The 18458-nt window shown below is 39.1% G+C and overlaps 1 protein-coding gene across 1 annotated transcript in view; it reads right to left on the reverse strand.

The window, feature by feature from the left end:
* Positions 1-1144: 1144 nt before the first annotated feature.
* Gale (UDP-galactose 4'-epimerase) overlaps positions 1145-18458 on the reverse strand; it is a 145747-nt gene continuing 128433 nt past the window's right edge. The window contains exon 9 of the mRNA XM_067143317.2: positions 1145-4002. Coding sequence (XP_066999418.1) covers positions 3997-4002 — 6 coding nt within the window. The 3' untranslated portion in view covers positions 1145-3996. The remainder of the gene's footprint in view (positions 4003-18458) is intronic.

The raw sequence follows: 18458 nt of genomic DNA on the forward strand, positions 1-18458 counted from the left end.
ACAGCAATTGGATGGTGTTTTGCATCACTTGACCAGGTGCCAAAAATAGATTCCAAGATAAACATTCTCGGTATTTTCTGGGCTTGCAAGCACATGATGGTTCCAACAATTCACTGAAAAATATGTTCAGCATTTTCAAGGGTTCTGAAGTACTTTGAAAGCTCTCGATGGAATGGAGTTGTGCCGCAATTCTACTTCAATATATGGTGCACGCTGTGGTCCACCATGATGGGAGGTGGTTCCTTTTGGCTTTTCTCTGGCCAATGATAGTGAAGGCTACAGTGTGCTGCTCTTCCAGTCCTGAAAACCATCAATTCTGGAGGACACAGTGGACATGGCAGGCCAGAAGAAGTAACGGGTGACCGATTGCCTGTCTCCCCCAAGGCAGGTCGACCAACGCCAGGCTCTACATTTGCTTCAATCATTGGCCAAATAACAGTCAATCAGCAACCGCCCACCCACCCTCGAATAGAACAAAGACGAGCGTCCGGCAGCTAAAGCCTTTCTGCTATACAATGGGAAGATAACTGACGAATAGAGAGGCTATTCGAGTCCCGCGGGGTAAAAACCATATATAGGCCAACAAAAAAAGGTCCAGAAATTGCTAAGGTCTACTAAAGGCAAGCGCCATCCTTTCTCCGCAGCAATTGTGTACAAGAGTTTGTGCAGTTGCGACCAGGTGTATATAGGAACTATGAAACGCAGCATCGCCACCTGACTAGAGGAGAACAACTGGTACAACCACCTGGGACAAGCAGAAAGGTCATCAGTCACTGAACACTCGCCACTAGCAGGCCACGACATACAGTACAGTAATACCAAAGTACTGTCAACTACTTTATCTTATCACACCCGGCTACAAAGGGAAGCCATTGAAATCTTAAAGCACACCAACAGCTTTAACCATAAGGAGGAATCTGAACGGGTCAACAAAGCCTGGTCTCCAGTCCTGAAGACTTTAAATCCTGGAGAACACAAAGGCTGTAGCAGACCAGAAAAAGCAATGGGTGATCAGTTGCCTGTCTCTGCCAAGGCAGGTCGACCAACACTGAGCCCTACATTGCTTCAATCATTGGTCAAATAACAGCCAATCGGCGACCTCCCCCCCCCCCCCCCTCGACACACCAATATGCTATCAGAACACCATAACCAGCACTATCATTGGCCAAAGAAAAGCCAATCAGCCCCCACCACCATAGCTGACCACTGTAGTGTAGCCATCAAAATAATTTGGAACCTTTGAAAATTACACGTTATAATTCTCATGTTAGGTCTGTATTGAAATGTATGTAAATACAAAGTATGTTACAAGTGTTATTTTTAATATCCACCTATTCACTACGAAGAGATCTAGTAAATCAAGAATTAAATCTTATCATAAAAAGTTACAAAGGACATGTTTCGTCCAATTTAAGGGCATCATCAGCCTCAAACTCAAACCTGTAAGGTGAATAATCAGGATCCTGATTGTTATTACAAATCGTAAAAAGAGGATATCAATGTAGGTGTTTGTCTAACATAAAATTATTAGAATGTCCTTGGTTAAAATCGTAGTATCAGGCTGCATGTCACAAGTTCACAAGATTACACTCTCCGGAGCGCTGAGTCAATGCGCCCAAAACCTGTTGAGAGTAGAACAATAAACAGCTCAATCTTTATAATGAAGTAGAAATGTGTTTCCTTGATTACACTCTCCGGAGCGCTGAGTAAATGCGCCCAAAACATGTTGAGGGTAGAGCAATAAACAGCTCAATCTTTATAATGAAGTAGAAATGTGTTTCCTTGAATACCCCTTTTGGAGGATAAGAAAAAGTAAAGCTGATAGACTGTTAAAGATGTTAATTTAGTGTGTTAAGATAAGACAAGATCTCTTTGTACTGAATAGGTGGATATTAAAAATAACACTCGTAACATACTTTGTATTTATCTTTGAAAATGCCGAACGCACTTTTAGGAGAAATGTCGGAACCATCATATGGTCCTGGACCACGGCCTACAAGCCCTGAAAATACAGAGATTGTTTATACCGCTGCCGTGAAACCCTTAACAGCAATAAGGTTCCAAGATTTATTATTATTATTATTATTATTATTATTATTATTATTATTATTATTATTATTATTATTATTATTATTTTTGTTTTACAATTTTGCTTTATGTTGCACCAACACAGATAGGTCTCAGGCGACTATGGAATAGGAAAGGGCTAGGAGTTGGAAGGAAGCAACCATGACTTTAATTAGGGTACAGCCCCAGCATTCGCCTGGTGTGAAAATGGGAAACCACAGACCATCTTCAGGGCTGCTGACAGCGGGGTTTGAACCCACTATCTCCCAAATGCAAGCTGATAGCTACATGTTCTAAACCATGTGACCACTTGCTCAGTTCCAAGATATTTACACAAATACAAAATCCTTTGTATTAAATCATCTTTCCTGTGAAATGTAAAGTATTATATACATAAAATGAAGATAAGAACTTTAATATTCTTGTTAATTAGTGACATTTTAAATGTATTGTCAAACTCTGGGATAATGGTGCTTGGCCATTTGATGCTTTATTATGGTTCCGCAAGTTTTTTTTTTTGTTTTTTTTTGTTTTTTGTTTTGCATCACTTGCTGGCCAACAAAATTGTCATTTAGTGATTCGATTTGACTTTAAAAACTTCAGTGCAGTGTAGAATGTGGCACTTTTTAACCAATTTTATTGTTCAGGATGATACAGGATAATATTCTGTCAAATACCACATCAAGTTTCATGTTGATCCTATTCGTCTACAGACCTCTATCACAAATGCCTAATTCTGATGTGTAATTCAGAGTCAGAAATGGTGGTTAGTCACCTGATGCAAAACTTGAATTTAATGATTGAGGGGTCGGCGTTTGGTTAAAATTTTCAAAAATTGATGCCTGCCTGGCCATCAGATGATATAGATGTTAATTCCGATAGGGAACCTGAAATATTTGTCCCCAATGAGTATTTTCAGATTTGTCAAAAGCGTGCTGTGCTAAACAGCCTTATCAGCTAAGCAAGAGAGGTTTGCAAGGAGGATAAGTTTAACGGTGAACAATCAAATAATTTTTGATGCAACATCTGTCATTTGTAAGAAGAAATATTTAACACCTAAAATCATGTATGTGGTAATAGAAATTGCTAAACACCCCAATAAGTTTTACAAAGAGGATGTCTACAGTGTAAAATGAGTAGATAATGGCTGCCCTCAATAGTTAAGTTTTCAACATCTTGATCTTGACTCAGGAATGAACTATACTTCTAACAGGGTCTTTCTATCTCAAGCCTAGCTATTATAGTGTGACAACTGATTAATTTTATTCTTATTGTTCTGAAGAAGACCTTAGTAGCAAGATCAAAACACATTAGCTTATAATTACAACATGACTTAATATCCCCAAAATACTACGTCAAGAAAAGATTCTGTTTATATCACATAAACACTTCCAAACTACAGTTCCAATAGTCTAATATCTACCATTTTCTCTTAGGTTTAGTTTACATAATACAAAAAAATGTACATAGGACAGATGTACAGCCCAATGACAATGTTTTTGTAGTCTCTAACGAGAGGGCTACCAAAATACATAACTTCATAAAAACATACCAACAATTAAAAAAATAACATTCTTTATAAATGACCAGCATACAGACATGTATCTTTTGTACTATGATGGTTTTCAAATGTTAGGAGCCAGCCCATTTTCATAAATAGCAATGCCATTTTCACATCTTGTGTATCTGTTAAAAGCAAAGACAGTTTGAAGCAGAATATACTGCTACACTGGTACACCAAATTAGCCCCCTTGATCAAAAATAATTCCAATGACAACCTTAACACAAATTAATTGCTTTGCAAACAAAATCAAAGAAATACTAGGTAATAAATAGTTACAATACTCTATTTGTCCTAACAAGGCACAGCTGAAATTGACATCTGTGGGAATTGCTGCCATAATTCCACTCTTCCTCAATGATGTTTCTTCATACCTGTGGATGAATAAAACAAAATAGCATAGTAATTACAGGAAGGAATAGATAACTCTCAGGGATGTAATCTTTGCCCGAGTTTACTACATGCTATTAGGGAAAGATAGATTAGAATACTTTTCCTTTACTTGGACTTGTAGAAAGGGATCTGCACAAAGATGGCCTTCCTTTGAACTGCACGGGTACTGTATGTACAACTTAAGTGGTTCATTTAGAAGGATTATATGGAGGTACATTCAGGAAAACAGGGTGGTCTGGGGACTGAGTAGCTGTAATGAAATTACATGGAGCTGAATGTAAGGAAGACAAAGTTGTTAATGTTAAACCACAGAAGTCATCTTCTTCTTTTCCCACATCTGTGGGGTCGCAGGTGCTAACTGTGGATTTGGCCCTGTTTTACGACTGGATGCCCTTCCTGACGCCAACCCTATATGGAGGGATGTAATCACTATTGCGTGTTTCTGTGGTGGTTGGAGTTTAGTGTGTTGTCTGGATATGAAGATGAAGTGTTGGGACAAACACAAACACCCAGTCCCTGAGCAAGAAGAATTAATCGGACTCGATTAAAATTCCCGACCCGGCTGGGAATCAAACCCGAGACCCTCTGAACCAAAGGCCTCAAGGCTGACCATTTGTCAGACAATGTTAAACCACAGAACTATTATATGGAAAGGTAAGAATTAATTTAATATATGTAGGCTACACTGCTAAAAAAGGGGTCACCTCCTTATACATTCATATTTCCATGATTGTATACATACTAAAATGGAAACAAACAATGAAAACAAACCTGTTCATAGCTACATGCTACTAGGAAAGACAGATCCATTAAAAGCAAGCAGATGGTTTGAAGCAGAATATATTGCCACACTGATACACCAAATTAGCCCCCTGGATCAAAAATAATTCCCATGACAACCATAACGCAAATTAATTGTTTTGCAAACAAAATCCAAGAAATACAAGGTAATAAAGTTACAATACTCTATTTTCCTAACAAGGCACAACTGAAATAGACATCTGTGGGAATTGCTGATATGCACACATACTGAAATGGAAAGCGTTCTTTGGATAATCAGTACACAATATCATTGCACAATGTGTAATAAAGTGGTCCCTGGTCTTACACCAAAATGGCTACGTGGTAATTAAGAGTCTTAGTAAGGAGTATTACCGCCCCTTGGATGGATAACAGCTTCATAATGCCTTCTCATGCTTCTGCCAAGGCGCTGCATGTTTACTTGAGGCGGACATCCCAGCTCTTCGAAAAGGACATCCTCAAGGGCTTGTAGTGTTTGAGATGGTGGATTTCTCGCTCAGATGCATTGCTCCAATTGGTTCCAGACTTGTTTGATCAGGTTCAAGTCTGGACTATGGGATGGCCACACCAGTCATTGCACGTGGTGTTGCAGCAGGAATCTCTGTATGATGTTGACGTCATGCGTTTTAGCATTGTTATGTAAAGATGACTAACAAAATGAGAAAAATTTATGAAAGAACATAATGGAAGGAGAAAGGAGGACTCCCTTTACATTGGATGTCCTAATATCACAGAGTTGGAAGAAAACCTACAACATTGAAAGTACATAAAATTGATTAAAATTAACATTCTGTTGACTGTTGTTATGTGCTTTGTTTCTTCTGCTGCCAGTCATCTTTGATAGATGGTATTACTGCTGTGGGCCCACTAGAACAGCCTTCCTGAATATTAGCAGGAAGTATCTGGGGAGTTGGATAACTTTCTTTTTTAGCATGCCATTCCTCTGGTTCATACATGTTCTGATAATTACTGGTACTTACTGGTAATTACTGGCCCATCACAGTATTCCAGTATTCCAGCTATTAGATCCCTGCTCTGAGGCACTGATAGGAATGAGAAGCGTGCACACTGAAGGGGACAGTGTTCACCACTGTCTGTGGCCAGGTCATTCCAGCTCTAGAACTTGGCACTGTTAGAACGCCAGCATAGTACTTTTCGTGAAAAGTAGGAATGTGCCGTTTTTCATATCATCGAACATATGATAGCATTTCTTTTAAATGCGACATTCCAGTCGATTAATACAAGGTGTCCGGGTTAAAGGTATAATAATATAAAATTTAATAACTTGAGGAATAATGGAGATATTTATTGGCAGTTTGTTTCAACGACTAGGGTAATTCAAAATGTTTTTTGTGTTCACGAGAAGCGCGCCAGTAACCATGTGGACTCCACAGCAGAAGGTGTTCTGTGTGCTTTCGCTCGCGGAGATAAAATCCATTCCACTAGTACAACGTAGATTTCGGCGTGAGTATGGACTGTTACTAACTGATGATATTCCCACTTACGTAACAATCATGAAATGGGACAGGCACCTTAGAGTACCTGGGACCTTGCTGTCGATGTCGGGCCGCCACGCCAAGCACGCAGTTTCAGAGGCTACTGTTGATTTAATCCGTAAGTCCTTCAAGCGGAGCCCTCGTAAGTCAATTCGACAAGCAAGTAGGCAGTTACAGTTACCTCGTTTGACAGTATACGATGTCGTCCACAAAAGGTTGCGCCTACGGGCGTACAAACTGCAGCTTTGTCAGAAAATCAAACCTCAGGACAGGCCGCTATGGAAGCCAGGCATTCGCAGAGACAATTCTGACAAAAATTAATGGAAACGAGGCATTCCTCGATTCGGTCCGTTTCTCAGATGAGGCTACATTCCATATTTCCGGCACGATAAACAAGCACAATTGCCACGTACGGGGATCTGAACCCCCTCGCGTAGTGACAGAGTTGGAACGGGACTCTCCAAAAGTGAATGTGTGGTGTGGATTGGGTGAGGGACAGGGTTATTGGCCCATTCTTCTTTGCAGAGCCTATAGTTAATGGAACACGTCACCTAGACATGTTGGAGCAGTATGTTGTGCAACAACTTCCTCGTGACGTGATCTTTCAGCAAGATGGTGTACCATGCCATTATGCGGAAGTTTCTTGAATCGTGAGTTCCCAGATTGCTGGATTTGGAGAGGTAGTCCATCAACTGCTTGGCCCCCTAGAAACTCGGACAATACGCAACTTGATTTTTTCCTGTGGGGGTTTGTCAAGAATCAAGTGTACCAGACACCAGTTTGTGACCTACCGATCTGCGTCATCACATTCTTGCAGCTATCGCAAATGTTACGCCTACGATGCTGCAGAACACTTGGAGAGAAGTGTAATACCGATTAGAAGTCTGTCACGTCACTAATGGTGTGCATATCGAGGTTTATTAGGTATGTAAACAAACATTTTGAGTTACCCTACTTGTAGAAACAAACCACAAGTAAATATCTCCACTACTTCTCATAAATTTTATAATATTATACCTTCAACCCAGACACTTTGTATTGTATTCTTACAAGAATACTGAAGTCATTGTAATGACCTAATATCAAGTTCAGTTTAATGTTTGTCTGTGTGTTATAGGAAGATGGATGGGTGGATTTTAATTAAACTTGGTATTTCAGTTTAGAATAAGGTTGAGTATGGTCTTAGCTATTGGTTGTTCAAAAAATTTCAGCAGGAGGGACTGCTTCAGAAGGGGCCTAAAGCATAAAACTTTATGTATCTCTCTTACGGTTGGTTTTATATGAAACTAACTCATGGTGATATTTTGTTGTACACATTTTTCTGATACAGCCAAAAATATGGGAAATGTCAGTGGCAGTCAAGTGAAATTTTAAGTCCAAGAGACTGTAACTAACTATAAAGGCTGTAAAGAGAGTTGCTATGGAAATCATTCCAGTAACATTTTAAAGGCTTTCTTTTATAAGGGAAGGGAGAGACTGAGTTAAGTTCAGCAATAATGCAAAAGATATGAAAGTGCAAAGCACCACAGAGAACAAGGAAGTGAGTATGCCACGACTAGCCACTGACAGGGAGAGGCATGCCCAATAATGTGCCTCAAAATATGAAGAAAATATGAAGGGTGGACAAAAGTGTAGTGTCATGCACATCTAAATGATTGTCCCGTCAACGACAGGTACTACAGCTTTACTATATCTGAAGTACTTACGTGTTTACTGTTTACATGAAGGAGCTATACCAAATTAATTGAGAGTTGCTATGGTAGCTCCAGTGTACAAAGGAAAGGGTGATAAACATAAAGCAGATAATTACAAGCCAGTCAGCTCAACATGTATTGGGAAAGCATTCTTTCTGATATATCAGACACATCTGCAAAATTATTAACTGGTTTGATACAAAGCAGTTTGGGTTTAAGAAAGGTTATTCCAGTGAGGCTCAGCTTGTAGGTTTCCAGCAAGATATAGCATATATTTTAGATTCAAGAGGACAAATGGACTGTAACACTATTGACCTATCCACAGCTACCGACGAAAATGAGAGCTATTGGACTAGACAAAAGAGTGATTGAATGGGTGACTACATTTCTATAAAATAGAATGCAGAGAATCAGGGTAGGTGAAACATTATCTGATCCTGTAGTGATTAAGAGGGGTTTCTGCAATGCAATATTATTGGACCTTTATGTTCTCTCATATGTAATGATAAAATGATAAGAATAAAGAAAAGGAATCACAGGTAAGTCTTTTTGCGTCACCATAAGACCTATCTGTGTCGTGTGACGTAAAGCCACTAGCAAAAATAGTCTTTTTGCAGATGATGTTATACTGTGTAGAGTAATAGGATTGTAAGGAACTGCAAAAAGACCTCAAGAAAGCTGTGAGATGGACAGCAGACAATGGTATGATGGTAAACAGGATGAAAAGTGAGGATATATGGTTCAACAAGAGGAAGAATAAAGAAGTTGCAGAGTTATATACCATGAGGACAAATGGACTCTTATATAACAATCAAGGGAATGTCATCACAGAACATGAAGTAAAACTGAATGGCTGGAAAGTTTATGTGACTGATCTTTTCCATGATAATTTTTTTTTGCTATTGGCTTTACGTCGCACCGACACAGATATGTCTTATGGCGACGATAGGACAGGAAAGGGATAGGACTGGGAAGGAAGCGGCCGTGGCCTTAATTAAGGTACAGCCCCAGCATTTGCCTGATGTGAAAATGGGAAACCACGGAAAACCATCTTCATGGCTGCCGACAGTGGGGTTCGAACCTACTATCTCCCGAATACTGGATACTTCCATGATAATAGGGGACCATGTCTTTCTGTTTGTGATACAGATAAAGGACCATTAATAACTCACCAGGAAGTAGAATATGCACTCAAAAACTGCAAAAACAGAAAAGCACCTGGACCTGATGGTGTAACGGAACCTGTAGATATATTAAAAATTCTTAAAAAAGACCAATCACTGGATATCCTGATGGAGCTATTCAATCTAGTATACACCAATGGATCAATTCCTTCTGACTGGTTGCCATCAAATTTCATCCACATTAAAAATAAAAAAAGACTAAATCTCATGGAGATTACAGAATCATAAGCCTAATGAGTTATGTTTTCAAAATCTTCCTAAAAGTAATACATGTGCAAGAATATACAGCAAATGTAAATAATATATAGGTAGCATCCAGTTTGGATTCTGTAATGGATCTGGCACCAGAGAAGCATTGCTGGGGACGCAGGTTTTGGTGCAAAGATGCGTAGATTTATATGCTTGTTTTATCGATTATGAAAAAGCTTTCAACCATGTGAAACATGAAACATTGCTGCATATCCTGCATGCTGGTCAAGATATCCAAATTATTGCAAACCTGAATTGAAATCAGACCACATCAGTTAAGGTTGACAACACAAACACCAGTGCTATTGAAATAAAGAAAGGAGTGAGGCAAGGCTGTGCACTATCTCCACTCCTCTTCATATCTACTCTAAAAGGGTATTTTCTGAAGCACTGGAAGGAAAACAGGAGGGCATCATTATTAATGGGATCACAATAAATAATCTGCGATATGCTGATGATACTGTTCTGTTTGCAGTACTGAAGACCTGCAGACATGACTGAACTGTGTGGTTGGTCTGCATTTAAAAATGAAAAAAAAAGACTAAAGTAATGGTCATAAGCAAACATGTCATTCAACCTGTTAACTTGACAGTAGCTGGCACATTACTGGAGCAAGTTCAATGCTATAAGTATCTCGGCAGCGTACCTAATCACAGCTGGAACAATGCTGTTGAAATTAGGTCCCGGATTGAACAGGAAAGGGCTGCATTTAAGAGAATGAGCAAACTTCTCTGTAACAGGGATTTTAAGATCAATTTCCATCTTCGTTTACTTCGGTGTTATGTATTTTCTGTCTTACATTATGGTGCCGAGACTTGGACCCTAACAGAGAACGCCACCAAAAATCTTCAATGCTTTGAAATGCGGTGTTACTGACACCTGCTCAGAATATCATGGGTTGACAGTATACGTAACAATGAAGTACTCTAATGCCTGAACAAAGAGCTAGAGGTCATGCACAACATCAAAAGGAAGAAACTTGAGTATTTCGGCCATAATGATAAATACAGACTCCTTCAGCGTATCTTGCAAGGTAAAATTGAAGGAAGGCTAAGTAGGGGAAGAAAGAGAATATCTTGGCTATGGAATGTACGAGAATGGTATCGGCTCAGTACCCCCACTTTTTTCTGAGCAGCTGAGAATAAGAACAAGATCGCCCTGATGATAGCCGACATCCATTAAAGATATGATACAAGAAGAAGGATTAGATGGGCGAGTTCTGATATTATTGTATTGTACAGTCATTTTTTATCTGTTGTGGGTGGGGGCAGTATAATACATTCATGTTATCCCCTGCCTATCACAAAAGACTACTTAAAGGAGAACAAGGGGCTTTCAACTTAGGACCATGGGGTGGTGGCCATAGTTCCCCTAGCTGAGCCTGGCATTGCTTCTACTTGTGTCTGGTTCCCCACTTTCATCTTTACTATCTGAACTCCCTTGGCCAACTCTGGTTCTCTTCCACCTCCAACGGTATTAAGTTTGCACAGCATACGGAGTCCTTTTTCACAGCCTTGTGACTCTTCCCTTTCTTTTATCAATACATTCATTCTTCAAAGGGTTGGACCTCTTCCAATTTCTCTGATTAGTGTTAAGAGAGGGTGGTTACCCAGTTGTTCATCCTCTTAAAGCAGTAATCACCACCATCAATAACATTTTTTGGCCTTACCTGATTTTATTGAAACCAAGGCATTACACACATGCTGCAGTCGTTTATATCATTGGTGTAGTTTAGTGTTATTGAGTTACATTTAGCCTCCATCTTCAGATGACATCTTTACAGCTACAATTAAGGTAGGTAACCTGATGATAGTCAACCTATAAAAACCACAAGGATCCATCAGGCCTTCTCCACCTCTGCACTCACTACAACAACCAAGCATAATTGCTGGAGATTTCAACAGCCATCACACCCTCTGGCGATGCCAAGAGAATGATGAAAATGGACAAAAACTCGTTAAATGGATGGAAACAGAAAATCTCATATGATGCAAAAGATAAGGCAACATTTTCCTCTGCATATTGGAACCATGGCTATACACCTGGCCTGTGCTTCACTATGCAGTCTCCAAGCATACCCAGTGAGATGCATCGAACAGTACTAGCCAGTTTTCCTCACAGTTAGCACAGTCCAGTAATTCTCCAGAAAGGACTGTTCAAACTCATCATCCTCTTCTATCCAAAACCAACGTGGAACTTCAACAAAGCTGACTGGTTGAAGTTTTCAAAACAGACCTACTCTCAACACAACATGGATTAAACCCCACTTACAACAACTATAGTAGATTCGCAAGTGTACTAAAAGGTGTGGCATTCCAAAAGGATATCATAAAGAGTACATTCCTGGTTGGAATGAAGACATCAGAAAGCTTCTCAAGGAATTTGAAGACAGTGGTGATCCTGTAAGTGACTCTCACCTTCTACAATCATAAAATGAAAAACTATACAAATGGCAAGAAACCATAGAGCCTTGGACAATACTCACTCCAGCAGAAAAACCTGGTCCTTAATCCAGAAACTGGATGCAGCAAAAAATACCATCAGACAAAAATGTACATAAGGTTAGGTGAAATGGCCAAGCACATGACCTCCACCTCCAAGTCAACAAAGGAAAAACATATTGAAAGAGAAGTCACATATCTACTGAAAACAATGAGTGGTCAGCCCCACAAACATCTGAGTTCTCCGTCCCATTTTAATGAGAAGAGGGTAAGAAGCCATGAAGATCACGAAATCCTGAACGGTAGCCAGGCATCAATGGCATCTACACTGAATTCCTATTACATTGTAGTCCAGCTACTGTCAGATGGCTGAACACTCTTTCAAACATCGTAGGAAAGTAATCTGTCACCTCTCTTCAAGAAAACTAAAATCATTGCTATACTAAAGCCAAAGAAAGGTCCTTGAAAACTACTGCCCCACTGAACTCCTTCATGTCACATTAAAGCTTGTGGAGAGGTTAATTCATAACAGAATCTCCTCAGCAAGCTGGATTTAGACCAGGAAGAGGATGTAAGAAACAGATACTAGCAGTGGCAACGCCTATCAAAAATGGCTTTGAGAAGAAGTTGATAAACTTGGGTGTCTTCTTAGATCTAACAGCCTGTCTATGATACCATTTGGCAAGAAAGACTGTTGCTAAAATTCATTGGTATCATTTCTTGTCAGAAACTAACCACTCTAATGGATAACGTGCTGAATAATAGACACTTCCAAGTGTTCTCAGAGAACTCTAAAAGTATGGTGCACAAAATAAATAATGGGATTCGATAAGGATCTGAGGTGGCCCCACTTCTTTTTAATTTGCACATATAATCTACCAGAAACCAAGACCAAAAAATGTATTTATGCTGATGATATTGCCTTGATTGTCCAGGATCAAAGCTTCCATGAAACTGAAGGAACAGATCTGAAGATACTGGGTGAATACTTAATACTTTGCATACAAAGAACACAGAAACACAATTAAATTCAACAGACACTCAGCCTTCGGCAAACACATCTATGACAACTCGCACCACTTCACAGATATCAACACAGATCTAAAAATTTTACACATTAAAAATAAAAGCAAATCATTGAATATTAAAAGAGGTATCAAATTGCTTTGCCAAAAAAGCTAACCACACCAACCTCAATGCCCACATGCATTTAAAAAATTCACCCCTATTCACACTACTTAATTTCTGAACAACATTCCACACTTTTTGCATTAGCACTTCATGAAACCCAAAGGAGGTTAATCTGACTTAAATGTCTGGAATGTGGGTTGGGTTATTCTTATCTGTAGTAAATTCTCTGAATTTACTTAGCATCTTGGTCAGTCCAAGAGTTTTATTAGGTTATCATTTATCACATTTATCAATAAAAGTAATGTCTTAAAAGATACACTTTCATTCAATTCATATTTTGTTAAAATCATTAATATGAAATGTAATCCCAAATACACAACAACAACAACAACAACAACAATAATAATAGCCAGGCTGAGTGTCTCAGACGGTTGAGGCGCTGGCCTTCTGACTCCAACTTGGCAGGTTTGATCCTGGCTCAGTCCGGTGGTATTTGAAGGTGCTCAAATACGTCAGCCTCATGGCGGTAGATTTACTGACACGTAAAAGAACTCCTGCGGGACAAAATTCCGGCACCTCGGCATCTCCGAAAACCGTAAAAGAGTAGTTAGTGGGACGTAAAGCAAATAACATTATTATTATTTACAATAATAATAATAATAATAATATGGTTCCACGAGAGGCATTCACATAACCGAAAAATGGCATAATGGAAAATTAAAGGAAAACTAGTCAGCAATTAAAAGCTCACTAGACAACTCCTAAATAATTTTCAAAAACAAATTAAATTACAATAATTATATAGCAATAAAAACAACAGCATAATTTGAATGAAATCAAATGTCAAGAAACAATTTGCAATGCGACATATAAAGGCCAAATTTCCACACCAAATACAAAGAACATAAAAATGTGATTAGATGCAATCGACATTCAGCTTTCGGAGGGTAAGTATATGACAATAATAATAATAATAATAATAATAATAATAATAATAATAATAATAATAATAATAATAATAATAATAATAATAATAATAATAATAATAATAATAATAATAATAATAATAATAATAATAATAATAATAATAATAAGGCTTAGCCAAATAAGCACCCGCGGATCAACTGAGGTAAACAGAGAAATGGTCAACGGCCTCGACGGCAGAAGAGGACATATCCCAATGGCAGAGAGGGCGGAAGAACCGAATCAAATCCACTTTGCGTCTGACTTGTAGCAAGCGGCAAGTGGTCAGCGTCTGATCACCAGAGGTGCGGCTGTAAATATGCTCCAGGAACTAACAATCCCTGGTTCTACACCACTAGCGAAAGCTAGAAGATTGCTTACAAGCAGACATGACTCGTACAAGTAAAGACAAAATTACCCCAGGTGGACAATCCACCCACTCTAAAGTGGCAACCAAGCATTCGGATTCTGGGGAGCTTGGGCGAATACGAGAGAGCAAATCGGAGTGCTCTGATAAACTTCCACGAAAGACTCACACTTTCATTGGCACATTCAACATTCAGACACTGATTCAAACAGGAAAACTGCACAATCTCACAACAGAACTTACAAAGCAGAAAATCCAAATTCTGGCCCTGCAAGAAACACGCTTCACCGATTCAGAAACGATGGATTACAATAATTATAGGATCTTCAAAAGTGGAACAAACAAGAAAATTGGTAAAGGAGCAGCATTGTTAGGAATGGCCTTCTGTGTAGACAAAAAAGTTTTGGATTCAGTAATAGAGGTGAAACCCATCAACAATAGGCTTATGACCTTAAGAATCAGGCATACAAACAAAAAATACACCTTTATTAATGTGCATGCGCCAACAAATGGAGACAATAAAAAGGAGCCTGAAAAAACAGAAAGATTCTGGGAAGAACTTGAAACAGAAATGGCCAAAATCCCTAAAAATGATGTGAAAATTCTACTCGGTGATTTCAATGCACAGCTTGGCAGGGAATACAAATACAGGAGGACAGTGGGAGACTATCCAGCCCACAGATTCACCAATAAAAATGGCACACGCCTCATTGAGTTATGCCAACAAAATAACCTCAAAATTATGTCAACATCACTCCGGAAGAATCCCAAAAAGCAAAAAACTTGGCGATCACCCATCCATCATTTAGGAGAATTTCAGATTGATCATGTGGCAATATCATATGATTACCAAAAGGAAATTCATGATGTGCAAGTGCGCAGAGGTGCTAACATCGATTCGGATCATTATTTAAGCAGAATCAAAATTAAATTCACACCCAAAGGGAAATTCAACAGGAAAACATCGGTGATTCCAAAATTTGATCTGCACAAAATCAAGGACTCCAAAATTTCAGAAGAATGGGAAAAACGACCTGCAGAGAGCTGGGAGAATTTCCAGACTAAAATCATCGAAACGGCGAAGGACCTAATCCCTCTTCGCAAGAAACCAAAACATCCTTGGTGGAATCAAGAATGTGAGACCGCACTAGAAGAAAGGAAAAAGGCATTTCAAAACTACAATTGTAACAAATCAGAAGAAACACAGAAGAAATTCTTCGAAGTTCGCAAGCATGTATCCAAGATTTTAAGACAAAATAAACGGAAATACGTCAATGTCCAACTGAAGTCAATTGAAGACAACTTCAAAAATTACAACACACACGATTTCTACAAGACCTTTGCGAACCAAATTAAAGGATATTCCTCACAGAACCTTTGCTTTCGGAAGCACGATGGTAAACTAGCCCTGACAAATAAGGAAAACTGCCAAGAATTAGCTACATATTTTTCACAGCTTTTAAATTGTCCAGAACCCAAAAAGAGATTCCCGAAAGTACAGCCAGAAATCATACCGGAAAATTCGTCACCACCAACTCAAGAAGAAATTTATTCACATATCAAGAAACTTAAAGACAACAAAGCATCAGGGGAAGACGGAATTGTAGCTGAACTTCTGAAAAATTTAGGCCCAAATTCACTCAGAGAAATTACACAAATAATCCAAAACATTTGGCAAACCGAAAAGCTCCCGGATGACTGGAAGATTGCTCTAATCCATCCACTACATAAAAAAGGCAGCAAGTTAGACGTAAACAATTACAGAGGAATCTCACTTGTATCAGTCACATACAAAATACTATCAGCCTGTCTCTTGCATAGAACACAACAACAATTAGAACCCAAATTATCAGAATTTCAAGCAGGATTCAGACCAAACAGGTCATGCCCAGAACAAATTTTCAACCTCAAAACCATACTTAAACTACGAGCCCTCAGACAAAAGCCTACAGTATGCACATTTGTAGATTTCAAAAAGGCATATGATTCGATAGACAGACCCTCCCTATTCCAAATTCTAGAAGAGAGAGGACTAGATCCCAAAACCCTAGAACTCATAAGACAAACACTAACGGGCACAAAGTCTAAAGTGAAATTTATGGGAGAAATTTCAGAACCCTTCGACATTCAGACAGGTGTGAGACAAGGTGATGGACTCTCTCCAATTCTGTTCAACGTCGTCCTAGACAAGGTTATGGAAGAATGGGAGAAGGAACTCAAGAAACATGAATCTTGGAAACCGATCCGATTGGGCTTTCCCAAAAACAACCTCTACGTACCATACCTTGCATTTGCGGATGATCTGGCGATTTTAACAGAGGATGAGGAGACTGCCATCAAGCAGCTTGAGATACTTAAGGAATCTGCAGAAAAAGTGGGACTACAGATTTCATTTGAGAAAACTAAATTCTTCTGTTCAAAGACAGATATCACGAGCCTGAGAACAAAATACGGTAAAATCGACCGGGTCTCGTACTTTAAATACCTCGGAGAATTCATCGAACCGACAGGCCTTGAGAAGATCTCACAGCAAAACCGTCTCCAAAAAGTCAAGAAGGCATTAGGGTTAGTTCAAGACATCTACAACAAAAAATGCATGTCAAGACAGACAAAAATTCGGCATTACAACACAGTCATAAAACCAACAGTCCTTTACGCAAGTGAAACATTGTCACTTAACAGTAAACAAGAATTAGAAGAAATAAAAAAGCAAGAGAGGAAGATCATCAGGAAAATCCTAGGAGCAAGATATACCCAAAATGGTTACAGGCTACAATCAATCAAAACAACAGAAAAAGTTTCAAACATTGAAATTGACATTAAGAAAAGACGAATGAAATTCTTTGGACACCTCACAAGATTACCAGAAAATCGACTGTCAAAAAGAATATTAAATTATGTTAGCTCACTTAAGAATTCAACACCTTGGCTGGATGAACTTCGAAAGGACCTCAAAAACGCAAACATATGTGCAACAGACATTTTAGAAAGAGACACCTTCAGACACAAAGTCAACAAGTGGGAAGTTACATCAGAGCAACCAAAGCAAAAACAGTGCAGACCGAAATGGTCGGAAGAACGTAAACAAGCCTTCTCAGAGAGAATGAAAGCCTATTGGAAGAACAAGAAGAACCCAAAGAAAGCTTGATTGAGTTGTTTGCTTAACGTCTTCCATTATTGGGAGAATACGCTAATAATAATAATAATAATAATAATAAAAAAGGGGAGCACTAAGAATGGTAGTAAAAACTAAACACCTAAAAGTACAGTTCAGTGTGTCTTTGACCTGGCTGAGGCAGGGGGCGTGGCACAGCGTGGCAGAGGGTTAACCGGCTAACCTAGCCACTTGGACTCACACCAATGACAGTATATTACACCAAACTGTATCCTATGCTAGAATGGGGAGAAGTGAAGACTTCATTACAAGTTCAAATTTCAAGTTTTTAAGGATTTAAACAAAATTTAAACATAAATGTTTCATCATCATCATCATCATCATTTCACAGTTCCAGTTCCCGGGTACTGTTAATGAGCCTCCTCCATTCCATTCATGCATGTCTTCTTCCCCATGGCGTCTGCTATTGTTGATCCCCTGTCTTTGATATCCATCTTAATAATGTCCATCCAACAGGTTCTAGGCCTTTCCACCATTCTTCTTCCTGTTACCCCTCTCTCTAGGTTCAGCCTGGCCATTCTTTCTGGTTCCATCCTCATCACATGTCCAAACCACCGTAGTCTTGAATTGTTGACTCGATCTGGTAGCGATGTCTTTATACCACTTCTCTTTCGAGCCTCCTGATTCCTTATCTTGTCCAACTTGGTTTTTTGTATAGTGCACCTCAGGAACTTCATCTCTGAAGCCTGTAGTCTTGCAAGGTTAGGGTGCATGTCTAAATACCATATGTCAATATTGGTACAAAGCAGCTGTTGAACATGGTTAATTTTGCCTTCCTTGGAACTTTGGTATCCCAAAGAAGCGTCCTCACTTGTTGGTAGAAACGGGAACTCTTTTGCACCCTATTGTTTATCTCCTTTGTGACTAGGCCATCGCTAGAGATTATGCTGCCGAGATAGAAGCAGCTTTCTACACATTCTAGCAGTTGGCTGCTAG

Source organism: Anabrus simplex, chromosome 3 (assembly GCF_040414725.1).
Source record: "Anabrus simplex isolate iqAnaSimp1 chromosome 3, ASM4041472v1, whole genome shotgun sequence".
NCBI classification, from domain to species: Eukaryota; Metazoa; Arthropoda; class Insecta; order Orthoptera; family Tettigoniidae; genus Anabrus; species Anabrus simplex.